The sequence below is a fragment of the Mixophyes fleayi genome, chromosome 2 (assembly GCF_038048845.1).
Source record: "Mixophyes fleayi isolate aMixFle1 chromosome 2, aMixFle1.hap1, whole genome shotgun sequence".
NCBI lineage: Eukaryota > Metazoa > Chordata > Amphibia > Anura > Limnodynastidae > Mixophyes > Mixophyes fleayi.
This window is the reverse complement of record NC_134403.1, coordinates 336587015-336605369: the sequence shown is the minus strand read 5'-3', so window position 1 is coordinate 336605369 and position 18355 is coordinate 336587015. Positions and strand designations below refer to the sequence as shown.

General features: G+C 40.3%; 1 protein-coding gene across 2 annotated transcripts in view; it reads left to right on the top strand.

Annotated features, from left to right (window-relative positions):
- The window catches only part of LNP1 (leukemia NUP98 fusion partner 1), a 41684-nt gene that overhangs the window by 4359 nt on the left and 18970 nt on the right, over positions 1-18355 (top strand). For both annotated transcript variants that reach the window (XM_075197000.1, XM_075196999.1), the window contains exons 2-3: positions 8306-8566; positions 13380-13424. In XM_075197000.1, coding sequence (XP_075053101.1) covers positions 8306-8566; positions 13380-13424 — 306 coding nt within the window. The remainder of the gene's footprint in view (positions 1-8305; positions 8567-13379; positions 13425-18355) is intronic.

Genomic DNA, 18355 nt, shown 5'->3' with positions numbered 1-18355 from the left:
AGCGCAACATTAGAAAGTCTTTGTCCGCACAATGTATCGACAATCAGCTCCCCAACAATACTGGCTGATAGCTGTAAGAGGAGTCTTACGGCTCGCCAGGCCTGGCCAGTCTGGGGTCAACCTGCACAGACGTGAGCGGATTTGTTTTGTGTTTGTTTTATTCAATAATATTTGGTGCTAATCTATAGACAAAGTTGTGTGACCTAATATGCACATGTGTAGTAGGAGTAATTTCCAGTGAATAAAATCCCACCTTTGCTATGTCTGTGCAGCCATTCTGATTGGGCCACTAGTCCTTAATAAACACAAACATACTGGCCGGTGATCATCCTCTGACACCAAGTGAAGCCTTCAACTTTGTGGATGGAAGTGGCCTGGCCCAAGAAAGTCCAAATTGTGCAATTGTACCATGCAGAAGGGCAGCTGTCCCCTGACTCATCTCACTCCTTGTAGTGCAGTGTAGGCCTCCAAAACACAGGGCCCAGAGAGATGTTCCTATATGCTGTGTTAAAGGGGTTTCCATGCCATATATATAGCAGCACTGATATCTTTGGACCATCCTGGCTGTCAGGGCTTCAGAGTGCAGTCGAGGGCAGACACAATGCAGTTTACTTTTATGTTGCTGAATGGTTCTATATTTGGAGCAGATCTGGTTCACTAGATAGTAAAAATGTAACAGATCACCATAGACAGCAATAACTACTGTACTATAGTACTACTGCAAGAATGCAGCTTTGTAAACATATGGAAACTTCTATACATGTATTTAAAATGTTACATTGTGATTTGTGTTAGTCAGAATTTTCCTCGGTCCTAGAAGAGCAAAATTTAAAAAAAAAAGAAAGTTGTTAAATGGCATATTCAGCTGACATTCATCATACCAAAATGATCAGTCAGTTTCATGTTGGTTTGATTGAAATCTGTTTAAGGGATTACTGAGTGTGATACTGTAATAAGTATCCAGACACACTGTTGAAATTTTGCATTTGTTACATTCCCCTAACATTACAGCAACCACTTCTGTAATCTTCCCTTGGAAGGCTTTCTCTGTGTCCGTGCTATTAAGCTTTAATGTAACCGAGATATTATGACAGAATGCCATGTTCCCAATGTTCTAAATCCTTCTGTACAAAAATTACATACTGCATTTTTATCACTGTACAGTTTAGTGTTATCTGTAAAGAGGATAATCTTTAAATCTTGTGGTGCTCTACTTACAACACCAACGAGATCTTAGTTTATTCTTTCATTCGGTTCCTATTTCATATCTCTACTGAGAGTACTGAGAGTTTGAAAATATGCAGTTTGTCAGATTAAAGTGATCCCATGGTTTAATTTGCACAATGGTTCAGCTAAGGGATTCTGGGTAAAAACATGCATATCAGAACATTGTCCTGCTGTAAAAATATTTCCAAAGGGGAAAACATAACGTGATCAGTAATCTAATGTGCCTGAAACACGATTGTTTGTAGCCTAACCTGTGTTGTAATCATTATGAAACAAAATGACTTCTAGTGATCATTGATCCCTACGAACTGACTACTAACAATCAATTTTGTTTTTTAACATTTTACTACCACTTTTATATGTCTAGATGAAAGATTACATTAAAAGGCTGGAAATAAGATGTTTACAACTCCAGTCAGTTCCTATACCAATGGTGAAATATACTCTATGGATAGAAAAATGGCATGTCCAATTTTAAACAAGTGGTGTCCATTAAATATATAGAAATATACATTTTTGATAATATAACATGTTATCTGCAAGCTTTAGTTTTGAAGGTACATCAGTAATATTTTTAATGTGGTAGCTCTGGGTAACACACAGCTATGCATCCTTCGGACTGTCTTTCCCATCTATTCCCACTTCACACTCCATTTGGTGTTATCTTCTCTTCAGCTGTTAGCACTGTGGAGGCTTCAAATGCTATGACGTATTATGCTACAGGCAGCTTCATCCATCTGAAAGAGCTGATTCCTGCTTACTTCATAAAATGAAGCCTAAGAGTTATAAGCAGACCCTGTTATGCACTAATTGTTGGTAGCCTGGCAATGATGACGATGGTGGGGTGCATTGGGTTCTGACCCCATCTGCTCTACACTTCCACAGATTAGCAGTATAGTAGGCAGAGACTGTCACGCCTTTCACTAGGAATATCACTGACTGGTATTAGCACAACTAAACTGAGAGGCGCGGAGTCTAACGCACCACCGGTGTTCACCAGGGACCCCTGCAAGGAGGTTTGGGCTTTGCTGCGTGTGATGCGCAGGTCGCGGTTCTCCCAGATAGTTACCAGTGCAGTGAATGGAGAGTAGTCAAACGGGCCGAGTCGAAACCAGAGGAGCACAGTACAACGGAGAGAAGGCAAATCGTAGTCAGGAACAGTCCAAGGGTCAAAACCAGTGCGGGCAGCAAAGAACAAGGGATGATCCTGAAGAGAAGTCAAACAATAGCCAAGGAGTCAATACACAGGAGAAACACAGGAACAACCATGCTGGAGCTGGAAGAACCAATACTCTGGCATTAGACATGTGTCAGAGACTGCCTTATATACCCTAATGTGCCTCCTGATTGGGTTAGGGAGATTTAGGCGGTTTAGACATGCTTGCTGCAGACAGGTGAGCAGAGATAGAGTTCTGCTGCTAGGCAACAGGACGTGAATTACGGAGAGAAGGTGTCCGTCTACGGCGCCTGTGGAGAGCGCGGAGACGGCACCTGACAGAGACAGATTAAGTCCCAATGGAGCCCTAGGCAGCATTCTGGTTTGAACCTGCTTACCAGTGGCGGATCCGGGGGGGGGGTGATTGGGGCGATCGCCCCCCCCTAGCGGGGGCTAGCTGCCGGCGGCTGCACACTGTGCAGGTCCGTTCAGCAGTGACAGTGTGCTGCCCGGCTGCTCTGATTGTGTTTTAAACACAATCAGAGCAGCGGGGCAGCACACTGTCACTGCCGAGCGGACCTGCACATACTGTGCAGCCGCCGGCAGCCTTAGAAGTCGGAAAGGGGGCGGGGCCTAAATCCCCCCCCCCCCCTTACATAGCCCCGGGTATAGCAATTTCCTAGATCTGCCCCTGCTGCTTACCATTTCCATTTGCCAAAACATAAAAATGAGTTATGGTTTTCTGGGCCCCTAGGCGCCCACTGGACCCTAGCTGGAAGTCTAGGTTTCCTAATGGATGATTCGGCTATGATAGGTGGGGACTGCACAGACAAGTAGCTTGTTTCCAGCACTGGCTTCTGATGAACCGACATACGCTACCTAGGAGAGTCAGTACTTTTCTCACCCCCTTGCGCCAAGTGACCACACCAGGGCTCTCAGTAGCTCTCGGCGGCCTATTGCACAACAAGGAGCACTCCAACAATTCGGCTTCTGGAACTGCCCCTAAAAATGCTTTGTGGCCCAGCTGCTATTGAGCATGGTGGAAAGTGTCACAATGTCACTTCAAAGTCCAGGCTACTATCACGATAATTAATTTAAACTTTTCCGATTTTTTTCCAATTTATATTTTAAAAAATCACGTGAAAGGATGTCTTTATACATCAGGGACCAGTTATGCTTGAAGTGACCAGCCGTTGGACTTTGTGGACAAATGACTGGATTTCTCTAATTTGTCTATCTTTGTGTGCACAGTAGAATTGGCCTGTATGTGGCCACCTATAGGCCTGTACACATGCAATCTTAGGGTGCTTTCTGTGATTAGTGTGGAGTAAATGAATAGACACAAGTATTTTCTAAAATATTGCATTATTATTACTATTCATCTATGGTTGCTACCAGCTAACACCCTTGGGGGTATATGCAGTTAGATCTGGGGGTAAATGTATCATAGTCTGGTTATTGCATCCCGCACGAGATCGGCGAGATGACAGCTAAAATTTAAAGCGGCGCTGCCTTGTAAAGGCAAGTTTCCATTTACAAGGCAGCGCCGCTTTAAATTTTAGCTGTCATCTCGCCGATCTCGCGCGGGATGCAAAAACTGGACTATGATACATTTACCCCCTGGTATTTACTCCCAATTGACACATGTGTGTTAATCTTTCCAAAACAGAGTTAATAATATTCCCACCCACCAACAAGAGCATACCTGACATTTCTATTTCTGTTGATAACATGACAATAAATCCCACCCCACAAGCTCGCTGCCTAGGTGTAATCCTTGATTCACACCTATCCTTTGTTCCCCGCATTGACTCTATATCTAAATCCTGCTACATACATCTAAAGAACATTTCCAGAATTCGCACATATCTCACGCAAGACACTGCAAAAACCTTAATTCATGCACTCATCATCTCCCGCATTGACTATTGCAATTCCCTCCTTACTGGTCTTCCCAAAAACAGACTCAAACCTCTGCAATCTATTTTGCATGCTGCGGCAAGACTGATTTTCCTTGCAAATCATTCTTCCTCTGTTGAATCACTCTGTATGTCTCTACACTGGCTGCCTGTTTTGTACCAATCCAATATAAAATACTTTTACTAACCTACAAGGCCATCAACAAAGCTGCACCAACATACATCTCCTCTCTTGTCTCAAAATATCTCCCAACTCGGCAACTCCGTTCTACACAAGATCTGGGTCTCTCATCCACCCTCATTACATCCTCCCATTCCCGGTTACAGGACTTTTTTCGAGCTGCACCCACTCTATGGAATTCTCTCCCTCACACAGTAAGACTCTCCTCTGGTCTACAAGCTTTCAAGCGTGCTCTGAAAACCCACCTCTTCAGACAAGCTTATAATATTCCTCAGCCACCCTCTTAGCCTCGCTACCTTTAGCCTGTTACACAATTTCACACAAGATAACTACCCCCTGACCAACATTGTTGTGTGACGGGTTCATTTAGCTTATGAGTCACTTTTACCTTTGCAGTCTGGCTGGGCCAAAATGCAAAATGTAGATTTAACCTCATGTGTCAAACTCCCATTGTCCCATAGATTGTAAGCTTGCGAGCAGGGCCTTCTCACCTCTTTGTCTGTTTTACCCAGTTTGTTTATTAGTTTATTATGTTTGTCCCCAATTGTAAAGCGCTACGGAATATGTTGGCGCTATAAAAATAAATGATGATGATGATGATGTGTGGATGTCCCGGATGTTCTTTAAGGTTGCACAGACACTGTGGTGTCAGTAATGGTCTTTGTGACCAATCTGGACTGTGCACTGTGGATGGTTTTTGAAAAGTATTTAAGAAGAATTCTGCTATATGCCAGTATTCCAGCGCTTTATCAATTATTGCCTGATAATTCTGTTGATAACATAGACCTGTTCTGATTATGCTTCTGGTTCCTGCACTCTTTCATCATATCATGCACATTAAGAATTAATTTTTTCACCATTTTCACTGTACCACACATGCTCTTTACTCTCTCACCACAGGGTCAAACGCAGGATTTGTAGAGAGGGGTTTCCACACCACGCCGCCGGTGGGCGTGACCACATGCATGGGGGCGTGGCTATAAATTTAGACAGTGCTTGGCTGCTCTCCAACTCTTCCTATCCCTATTATATACATTGGCAATGCTGCGTGCACTACTGTTAGGTGCACGCAGCTCTCCCTTTTCAAGCAGAGCCGTGTGAAGCTGGGGCAGGGTCCAGCCACCTCAATTATACAGTGCCCCAGTCTTGGAGGGGGGTTCCCAGGCACTAGTAAACCCCCCCTCGCTTTACCTGTGCTCACCATACTCCTCCCCACCTGCTGCCTTACTCTCCACTCTGCAGTTCCAAAGTAATGTGGCGTGTACGTAAGAAATTGGATAGCACTTTGTAACTATATAGATCAAATCTAGCACATTGGAGAAGTAAACAATAAATACATTCAATATTGCTCCTTGACAGCTGGTAATTAACTGTTCTGTGGCCATCTTTGTATGTGGCAAATTTTAACTGTATAAAAGTTAGTGCCACTAAATCTTACACCCTTATACCCCAGTAAGTGTGGTTTGAAATGCGTTGCGGTGCACTGTATAATAGTTATATGTTGGCATATTGGCTATATAGAGTCATATAAAGCGTAAGTTGGGCTTGATATATATTTAGTTTGCCTTACCATGTGTAATAAATATTTACCTTTTTGATTTGCTAAAAACTAAATGATATAATTTTACCATTGACCTCTATGCTGCAAGTAAAGCTTTTTTTTCTGCCAAAACTGGCATGTTATGTACATATTTTTTTTGCAGTAAAGTGCACTGTGCAATTCAATTTTTGCTGTAATAACATGCTAAAGTAAAAATTTGTAACCACCTTAGATCAACCCCTTAGCGGTATATCTACTAAACTGCGGGTTTGAAAAAGTGGAGATGTTGCCTATAGCAACCAATCAGATCCTAGATGTCATTTTGTAGAATGCACTAAATAAATGATAACTAGAATATGATGGGTTGTTATAGGCAACATCTCCACTTTTTCAAACCAGCATTTTAGTAAATATACCCCTTAATGTGGTGGAATGCAGCATGCTAATTTATTTGCAATGATCTCATGGTAAAAAAATGTTTCAAAATCAATAAGCACATCTGTGGTAATGAAAGATGCTTAGGGCCAATCTGTGAAAACTGAATGAGATGCTGGATTGGCACAAGGGACAGGAGTTGACAACTTTTTAAAATGTTATTTACTGGCATTCCCATGAAAACAAAAATACTGATGGCCAAACTGTTTTATTGACACATTATTTATGTGATTCCAAAATGTTTCAACAGGTTGCCATAGTAGCAGCAATAAAAACAAAAGTCTAGGTACTGAAAAAGGGGTCTCCTAATGCTATTCACCCTACAAAGCATGGCTGGTCCACCATTCAAAGCATGGCTGGTCCACCATTCAAAGCATGGCTGGTCCACCATTCAAAGCATGGCTGGTCCACCATACAAAGCATGGCTGGTCCACCATACAAAGCATGGCTGGTCCACCATGCAAAGCATGGCTGGTCCACCATGCAAAGCATGGCTGGTCCTCCATGCAAAGCATGGCTGGTCCACCATACAAAGCAAGGCTGGTCCACCAAACAACGCAAGGCTGGTCCACCATTCAACGCTTGGCTGGTCCACCATGCAACGCATGGCTGGTTCACCATACAACGCATGGCTGGTGCACCATACAAACCAGATGCACATGCCAATTTTGCATTGTACACATCTCTTCTAGATAGAATGCTCTGGCATTGTTATCATAGTTTACCCACATTTCTGTGTGACTGGATCACTTAGTCCCACATAGCAATGTTTAACCTTGCAATCTGGCTGGACCAATATGCAATATGTGGCCTTTAACTTCATGTATCAAACTCCTAAGGGCAAAGTGATGTGCCGCGGGTCATCACCGCGATGTCCGGCTGTGCACATTTCCAGGTTCTACGGTACGCCTGAACATTATGAATTTTCATGCGCACCTCTATGGGGTCCAAGGAAATATATTAGCGATGCTGCATTGCCACGTATGTGCTTTCATGACCATGCCAGAGGCACTCCGTGGCCAGGGCCGGATTAACCCGAGGTCTAACTGGGCTATATCCCAGGGGCCTCGGGCATCCAGGGGGCCCTTCAAAGTCCTCAGCAGCATTATTGATTGGTCCGGGGGCGGGGGCGCCCCCAGCCCGATCAATGCTGCTGAGCACTGTCAGTGCAGTCCTCCGTCTCCGGCGCCGCTCAGTAATCTGCTTACTGAGGAGATCTCGCGAGAGTTTGGGAACTCTCGCAAGATCTCCTCAGTAAGGAGCTTACAGCGCGCCACGGAAGGAGGACTGCACTTCTTGGGTAAGTGCTTGGGAGGCGGGGCCTCACGGGGGGCGGCGGGCGGCTCACATTGAGGGCCTCACGGGGCCCTCCATTCCCTTAATCCGGCCCTGTCCGTGGCACATTGAATTGAACCAGCCCCCTATTGTCCTATAGATTTTAAGCTTACCAGCAGGGCCACTTACCTATTTGTCTGTCTGTTAAGACCAAGGGCTAGATTTACTAAGCTGCGGGTTTGAAAAAGTGGGGTTGTTGCCTATAGCAACCAGATTCCAGTTTTAATTTATTTAGTACTTTCTCCAAAATGACAGCTAGAATCTGATTGGTTGCTATAGGCAACATCCCCACTTTTTCAAACCCGCAGCTTAGTAAATCTAGCCCCAAGTCTTGTTTTATTACTGTGTTTGCTCTCAATTTTAATGCACTACAGAAAATGCAGGCGCTATATAAATAAATGTTAATAATAATGTTCAATTTGCATACAGTTAGTATGTAGGTGCTTTATAAATACATATTATATAATAATAGTTTGCTGTATGGTAACTGATGTGCCTCATGCTCTTTCCAGGCCCAACTCTCTGCAATGCATGTGAACAGATTTCATTTGGTTTCCAAGGCACCGGCTCCAGTATATCTGAAGGGCTACAAGGAGCCTCGAGAGGATAAGGACAGCAAATGCAACAACCACACCAAAATAAGCAAAGTCATCTCAGTAGACGCCTCAGTGCCTGAGAGCAAGGGACAGAAAAAACGATCAAATTCCATACAAGAATTCTCTGAATCATTTGAAAAGCAGTTGCGCTTTCGGACAAAACGCTCCACATCTCTGGTAGGTGATGACACTGTGCTATAACTTGTCTTTAGGATTATAATTCTTTGTATTCCATATTCCACAACTTTATAACATATTTTTCTTCCACTAACCCCACAATAAAATTTCACTTTTAGAGAATACATGTAGGGCCTGATTCCTCAAGGCGCGCACACTGAGCGCAACGTTCATTTGTTTTAGAACACACGAAAATCGGCTCTGCGCACTCCCGAATTCAACAAGGAATGGATCTCAAGACACGTGTGCTGATGAATTCGGGAGAAGGTCTGGGGGTAAATGTATCAAGCTGAGAGTTTTCCGGCGGGTTTCAGAAACCAATCAGATTTTAGCTATCATTTATTTAGTACATTCTACAAAATAATAGCTAGAATCTGATTGGTTGCTATAGGCAACATCTCCACTTTTCAAACCCCCCGGAAAACTCTCAGCTTGATACATTTGCCCCCTGGTGTGCTCTACTACTCAAGACACTGTAGAATACATCCAAAGCCTATGTGGATTATAAATTTGCCATCGAACGCACAGAAAACAAAAAAGAGAATTAATGTCACCAGTTAATAATTAAGACATTCATGAAAAAACAGTAAAAAAAATAAAATAAAGCTGTATTTATACTCCTCCACCTCCATGAAATACATTTATTAGGATCTTCTTAATGTCTACTGAACATAAAAAAACATTTTTACAGTTGTTTCTGTTTGCAAACACATGTTATAGCATACATACAAGACTGTTATTACTAGTACTCTTGTTTTAGACTAGCTCTGTAGTTGGAGCAAGAAATGTGGCAGAAAAAAAAGTAACTTTGCGATGCTCACAGCTTGATTCGGACGTGGCTGCGCACACTTGAGTTTGGCACACCTTTACTGTAAATTGACTACAGAAAAACGCCCCGTCCCTGCCCTGTTCACTCCCCTAAATTGTAGGCTGTTGTAAGTGTCCTTTGCGCTTGAAGACGGAACAGAAAGGGCTGCGTTTACTGTCGTATGTCCCGGGTCTGGGCATACGCAGAGTGATTTTAAGTAAAATATGCTCAAAATTCGGCAGATACGTGTCTTGATGAATCAGACCCATGATGTTTAGTAATTTTCCTTTTTAAAAAGTAGGGAATTATGCTTTCTGAAGAGAATAAAGCAACAAATGTCAATTTTCCTATAAAAATACAGCAAAAATCGTATACATCCTAATTAAATATTTTTGTAATAGAATATGGTATAAAATTGTACAGTTCTTCCATTAGACATTTTTAAGATTATTTTCCACTTTTATAGAATATCCTCTATATCAATTTGAAGGGAATATAGTCATTTATTTTTATTTCATTTGTATTTTTTAGTGTGAACATTAAGGGTGAATGTATAAAAATATTCTTGTTATAGGAATTTGTCTAACTTCTATGATCATGCTAGTAGTGTACATTTAGGAGAGGTGCCATTAATTGCCTTCCCTTAACACAATTCCTTTGTCATCTCACAGCACTCTGCTTTTTGTCTCTTTCAGTTGTAATTCTCCTCTCAGAACACATTAGCTTAGAGAGGTGGCCTGGTGGCAAGGGGTATATATAATTGATTGTGGCCAGGTCCTAAAGGACCAAAAATATGATCCAGAGAAAGCAAAAAGGTGGCAGCCACAACCACCATAGCCAGTAGAGAGGAATGAAATAAGTCTATGTCCAATATATACATTCTCTGATGCTAGTCACGAGTCCATTTAATGATTATTAGATCCGCAAATAAGTTAAAACACCACTATGTTATACTTTTGCAGCATGAAATTTATATTTTTAAAATTTTTGGAGACAGCTGCTTCAGGTTGACACATTATAGACATAATGTAACTTGCCAACTTTGTGATGTTGGCATCCGGGAGATCCCAGGGAGGGAGTGTGGAGGGAGGGCGAAAGAGGACGAGGCAAATTGGTTAATTTTGGCCCCGCCCCAGCAACTGAATCACTATTTTCTTGTGGGGCTTAAATGACGTGATTCTCCACGAATCGCCTATTTTGGTTCCCAATGAGCAGGATGCGTGGAGACTTGCCTGCTCTCTCGGGACACTTACCCGGAATTCGGGAGACTCCCGACATTCCGGGCGAGTTGGCAAGTATGCTCTATTCACACATGTGTGTCCCAACATATTATTTTGGAATTACAAAGGATTACTTACAAACCACAAAAAATAAAAAAATTGCTTGTTTTGTGACATCACGCACCTATTTTTGTGCCTAGTTTTACTGGAAATTTCTTGCATTTGCCGGCCAAGTGTGCCTCACTGTCCACTGACGTCCAGAAGTGAGATTTCATTTTGTGGAATGGGATTATTTAAATGAAGGGTGGAGAGGGGGCTTTACAGGGGTGTTCTCTATGCAAAAAATACTTGAAATGTTCACCACCGCTGAGGTGCCACAGATCGGGTTTTGTCGCTAGACTATAAGGGAATGAACTGTACACCTTCCAGACACACTTCTGTGGGAAGGTGCATTTACAGCTGCACTTTGACCAGTGTAATGAAAATCTCTAAGCAAACAAAAGTAACACATGTAATAAAGGCAGCCAGGCCTGATGTCCCGTCATTCTTATGGTTAATATGACATAAATGAATCAAAACCATGGACATAAAGTAGAAGTTGGTTGGTTGATCTGACGGTTTTAGCGTCTCCACTCTACATTTTCTTGAGCATCTGTCAACCCAAAAGCTAAGCAGTGATTGATTTCACAGGGGTGCTTCCAAAAGCTATGAAATGCGCTTGATGTAAAAGTAGACGCAACTCATGCACATAAAGGATATAGGAAATATAGGACATCCTGACTGATAATGACAGCAGTTAATAAAACATCAGGGACAACGGCTACATGTGAAGATTGTTTTCCTGCCAAGATTTAAGCAATGTTGCATTACTTCTACAAAGTGATGAAACAATCTGTTTATATGAAACAAATTATGATTTGAAACATCCCTGGAATGCTCTAAAGGTAGTGTCATTTATTTTGTGCTAATGTGCCTTATTGCCTTCTTAGTGCCTACATAGAATTACGCCCACATGCTGCTTCAGGGAAATGCCCTATTAAAGTGGGTGCACATCAAAATGAGCATGGTGTCATTACCACACAGGTCCAGTACACATGGAATGAAATTGTTGGTATATCCATGTGACATTGCTTCCAGAGTGGTCTTTATTGCGTGTGAGTGCAGAAATTCACAGAGCTCGAGATTTTTCTGATATCAGTAAGAATCCAAACTACTAAAACTTTAGGAAGCTAACGCGTTTCACGCCTCCATTATATCTTTCTTTTTTCTTGCGTGCTGGGTCCTCTCTGCGCCTCTCCTCACTGAATGTCGTGCGTGACTTGATGGCGTCATGCCTGATATTCAGTGTGAATGGAGCTGAGAGGAAGGAGGAGGGACGCCGGCGCCGCCATCATGTGATGTGAGTATGAGTTGGTTTTTTGTTAAATAGCCTTCTCCCCCCACCCAAATGATTAAAAACAGCAGAAGCAAAATATATTTTAACTTTTTTTAAAAAAAAGTCAGCAGTAAGGGCCCTTGGTGGATCCCCTGGCAGGTCCGGGTCCTGGCAATTAGTACCCGCCCAGGAGTGCACGCAGGACTTTTAGTCCCCCCCCCCACCCAAAACAGCACCACCGCAGACGCATCTTTGACAGCGCCGTGGCTGCTATATAGTATAGTGCCGCTATGTAGGGGCACTTCTTTAGCGGAGGGGAGGGGTTTCTCTCCTGCCGCCCCCCCCCCCCTCTCTGCGGCCCTGGGGGTCACTAGGACTGTCACTTTGTTATGTTTGAAGATTTCTATTACATTAGACATAAAGCACCTAGAAATGTACTTTCCAGCAGAGTAAACACTATTAAATTCAATACGTTTGTGTCAACCTGTTGTTGAGTTGGTATGGGTTTTTTATTGTTTATTGCTATATGTAGCGAGACGTGTGGGTGTGACAGGAATTTGAGATCTAAATTTGTTCACATACTGTCTGTTTTCGGTCATTTCTATGGTTATAAGAGGCAATGCACTCCAAATAATATCAATAGGATATTCCATTAAATTGTGCTTTGATTTGTCACATTAGAAAGGGTTTAATTATCCCTTCGTATTGGCATGGAGATTTATTTTTAAAGCCACTCAAAGGTGATGGATATGCATCTATTAAGGGTTTTTGAAGTAATCTAACATAAGTTGTCATTTCTACAGCAGACACAAGTGGGCACTATAAGTAATGTCATACAAAATTTTAGTTAATTGGGAAGCAGATTTGCTTGCAATGTTAAAAGTAAATTCACATAAAGTAATTTTGCCATAGGGTCAATTTCTAGTTCAGGTAATCTAGCCAGAGGAACAACTGCTGAGTCCAAGTTCAATTTTAATATATTGCATATGTATAGTTTTAAGGAGGAGATTCAATTCACTGCAATGTGTCCTCAAACAGTCCGTGGAGACTCAGGTGGGCCATGTTCAGGCTGAAATCTCCACCCCATAGACATGTGCAGAAAAATGAGCGGAAGATTCTTTACCGTAAGAGGCGGCATCGTGAGCAGCGGGACATCGAAGTGTATCTGAATCTGACCCATAATTTACAAAAAACGTATAGAATATAGAGGAGCCTTAGAAATAAAGTGCCTTTTGCTATGGTTTTCTTATACCTGGAATAGCGTAGGTTAATACAAAATCTATTTACAAAGCTAGAGTGGGAAATGTGTTTTGTAAAGTTTTAAAATAAATTCATCTTAAAGTTAAGCTTAAGTTTTATTATTATCTCTTTTATTTAATTTCCCATTTCTTCTTTGTCTTCCTATGATAGGGAGAGCACTCAATACCAAGGAGGAACTCATCCGGCAGAGAGAAGGTAGGGGATGATGCCGCCCATTACTTCCAAGTCCCTCATCAATCCCGTAAAGAAAAAACATTCTTTCTTTTCAAAGACAAAAAAAGTGACACTGCTACTTAGAGTACAGCAAAACTATACATTGTTTGTTATAAAGAAATCTATCATACATAGATTATACTATAATGTAATGTAATATGCCGGAATACAAAAATAAATCCTACTTGCAAGTGTTATTTCATTGGCTATCAATGTTGCCATTAGTCCAGCACACAGGCATGCCATGTGGCAGTATACGGAGAATATAATTGAGCCTACAATACATATAACTTTTACAATGGCCCAGAGCCACAAAAAAATAAACTGCATGAGGATGCTGTTCATACTATCCTGTATTGCTCATTGTGACTGGCTGGTAGACTTGGCGGAAACTGGGTGAACCTGACTGAAGAGGGCGTCATATGATTGGATGTGAGATGATCATGTGACGCTCACATCCACTCATGTGACTGCCTCTTCTGCTAGGTTTGCTCGCTGCTGCCAAGCCTGATGTCAGTAAATGTTATTTGGTTGGAGCTGTCCATCACTTTTAAGCAGAAAATTAGCTGAAGCTCTTGAGGTGGACTGGTATAGGATAAGTATTGCAAACTCCACTAAATGGAAGTTATTAGTAAAAATATATATTTATATCTATAAATGTTTTAAATAATAATTTTCATTTCAGTATAATATTCTGAAATGCTGTAAATTATTGATTTTCCAAAACTGAAAATATTTGTAACATTTATAGAAGCTGATTTACAATAACCTCATAACACAACACAGCTGTGATAAAGTTGAATTTTTACTAATTGCTTACTTTGCATAATGAAAGATGAATATGTGGCTTCATTCATGTGGCCTGTTGATCAGTTTACTGATGGTTGGTACCATGTCACCTCAGTCCTATTTTATGTTGTCAAAATGCATATATTACCAAAATGCAGAAAGCAATGATATGCTGTAACCTATACTCATCTGTCAACATTTCTGCTTGAAAATTCAGGATAAAATAGATCACATCCCCTATTTGCACAAACCATGCCCACATCTGCCAATCTATGCCCATTTTGGGTGAGGTCATACCCCATTTTTTCGAACCCTTTTAAAAACTAAAAGTTGGAACTGTCACATTAAAATCAGGGTTGCCTTCAGGTATGCCTTGAGAATCCTGATATTACTTTTAGCCATTTTTTGTAGTCAGATTATGGAAAGCTAATATCTGATTTGTTGGTGTAGGTTACAGGTTACTCGCACTATTTTATACATATATTATGGCCTTGTAGCTTGGGACTCTTCAATTCATATTTTAATTATAAAATGAAACTAGTACTGAATTAAAATGAATATATTTTAATTACTTACAGTACATTTTGAATACTGTATAGTCTGTATACCCAATAGTCCCAGTTTTGACGGGACTTTTCCAATTTCAGACCTATTGATGGTGCGGCGTTGCAGTAATGTGGGCAATGTTGAGTGGATCTGGGTGGGGCCTGGGCAGATTGGGGTGGGGTTTTGGTGGATCATGTTTAGGGATTATTTGGTACTAGTTTTGATGTTAAAATGTTGGGATGTATGCGTTTGTTTAAAATTGACTCACATTATTACATATTTCAAAGTTCATTTAGTGCCTTTGCAACAGGCTTTTAGTACATAAAAGTGAGCGTGTCACTTACTCATACTGCAGGCTGACATTTTATATATTGAACCAATATTCATGAGAATGCAGTCTATCATCTCACTAGTTCCTAGTGCCTTAGTGATGTCACCAGGAACTATTGCATTTAACGGATGAATATTGATTCTGCCCACAACACTGCTCCCTCCATACGGGGCCGTCTCTTAACAGCATTATAGGCCAACGGGTAAAGCGATGCACCGGGGCCCTACCAACACAACCACTCACAGCAATAAAAATGAAAATTATTAATAAAATTAAGCTTATATTTATTGGTATCTCCAACAAAATCAGTGTTTAAACATAAAAAAAACGTTTTGTACAGCAGAGAATAATCCACACAAACATTTGGACAATATAACATGAGCCTTGAAGTTGAAAAACAACAAACTAAGCATAAAAATGGTACTCATTTGGTAAATTATACAGATGGAGATGGCACAGTATGAAATTACTATGAATTATGATCTTCAGAATGTCATTTTCCATACACATGAGTGAAGACCAGCTCAATCATTGCTGCCCCATTGTGCTGCAAAACTGATTTTTTTTGTTTATCAGTTTCAGTCTTGAAAATGAACTTTGGTCACCGTCATGCACATGAACACTCTGGGCCTGATTCATTAAGTAAAGAAAAGCAAAACCATATTGCAATGGAGAGGGAGGTAAATGTAAAATTTAAGGACAGATTTATAGTTGGAGTAAGACATGTTCTAGATCAACTTTAAATTTATGTGTAAAACAATAAACTAATTTGCACCCCTTACATTGTAACATGGATAAAATGTACTCCTTTTATTTACCTTAATGAACCAGGTCCTCTGAGTGCAATTTCCAGAATAATATACTGAAAAGTTGGCAAGCCTATGCTTGTGGGGCCCCCGGGTTACTGCCCAGCGTGCCCATGCGTTGAGACGGCCCTGCATCCATATTGTGTAGGTGACAGGTATACTTTAATCAATACTGTTATTTTAGTAAAAACAATTTAATGTATACTTACAAATAGCTACAAATCCTGTGTGTTCTCATAATACTGTCCTGGTTGAGATCATACTAGGGGAAGCTTGCCCCATTCTGGTATAATACAATGTTATATAACTTATATACAAGACTCTAATTAAGCTATGATAAGTGCCAAACCATACCGCTTTGTAATTTTTGGTAAGTGGTTTAATTCTACCAAACTGTTGCAGGGAAACCTTGTGTAATGTAAAACATGTACTTGTCCGTGATATTTTAAACACTCGCTTTATATTTTTTTTTATGTAAAAAATAATTTCTCTGTCAGAAGGACTGTTTTTGTTTTTTTTTGAAAGGCTGACACACCGACTTCTTGTGTAATTAATATATTTTGAAATACACAAGTAACATTTGAACTGTGATAATCAATATAGTAACTTGTTAGATGCGCTGTGTAAACACCTGTGTAATAAATAATATATCTATTACTGTAGTTAATGAGGGTAGTACAGCTCACCAGTGTTGCCTGTATAGAAGCTCTTGCTGTGTGGTTTTATAGTACATCTGTGCCATTCCTTGTTGATCTACATGAAAACTGCTCCATAGGTAAAAGGTTGTATTGCCCGTAGCAACCAATCAGGTCCTAACATTTTTCAAATAAAATTCAGAAAATAAAAACAAATGGCTGATTTGTTGCTATGGGTTACGGCATATTTTCGTCAGTTACCTGTGGAACAGTTTACATAAATATGTTGCACTATATTTGTAGCACATGTATAGCGTAACCCATAGCAACCAATCAGAAATGTGCAGTTATCTACTCTACATAGACTCAGAAGCAAACGTCTGATTGGATGCTTTGGGTTGCTGCACATTTGTGGTACAGAAGCTGTTGGTGCAGTGAATAGACTATATTCTAGAAATAAAATAACGTAATCATTTTAATAAACCAAAATAATTTTATAATGTACAGAGGGATTCATGATCACATATGCATGTTTATTTATAATCTGTGTATACATGACATATGAAATCCTATAGTGCAGAGGTGTGCTTATTTTGTGATATACTAATTCTTATATTCTCAGCATAAACACCAATTCCATTGTATTCCATTGTCAATAACAGTACTGATAAGGGCTAGTGTAGAGATTTATAAACACCCCGGCAACCGTCCCTGATAGTGATACACAGGGAATGCACCAGATTCAGTCATTGTTACTAGCTTCTTCTTTGACTCCATCTAGTCAGCACTGTAAAATATTGTTTAGTAAACAAAACTACCCTTTTTAGCCTGGAAAGTAAAACTTAAATACGTCATCGAATTTGCCTTCCAAATATATATATATATATATATATATATATATATATATATAGATGTAAACCCCTATACCTGGGAGGTGAGTGCATCTGATTTTAACTGCATTTTAATAGTGTTTAAAGCATATAGGTCAGTGTAGGACCTGCATATAATGAGGTACCCTTGACGTGGGATGCAGGCTAAAGTCTTTTGATCAAAATATGAACTAATACCTCATGTTTTCATTTTGCTAGACACACACAGATATGCAATTTAAAGGATAAGCGCTGACAACTTTCTTTCTGTTATATATATATATATATATATATATATATATGTGTGTTTGTATGTGTGTGTATATATATATATATATATATATATATATATATAAAACTGTAAATTCAGAATTATTAACATTTCAAGCACAGTGTTTTAATTTGCCAGCGTCCTATAGTTTTTACCTGAAGTTGTCTTCAGAGACTTTTTTTGTTGCCAGGGTGCTTGTCAAATTCTACACTTCTATCGTATCACCTTTTGAATAAGTGCATGTATCTACTCAAAACTCAGCCAAAATACACACACCTTTTCAAACTATTAGATTTAATAGCCTAATCTATTATAGGTATAGTTAACTCAATTATAAACATTGAATGCTGTATTGAAGTCATTTGCATAACTCTTGGAGGCAATTCCTGTCTAATTTCCATCTTTGTGAGTGATAATTGCATTTTATACGGAGCGGTCCCAATACTATGTGTTTTCTGGTTTCCCATCAGGCACCATATTACCTACTAAGTCCTTCTCTTTTCCGTTAAGATGCTACATTTACCTTTACTTCCATACTGCTCAGCCCTTATCTGTTCATTTAACTAGAGGTGGGCAACTGAAGCATTAGCTAAGATGAATTGGAGAGGGGGTGCAGAGTCACATTAGAAAATAGGTCAGGGGCTAGATTTACTAAACTGCAGGTTT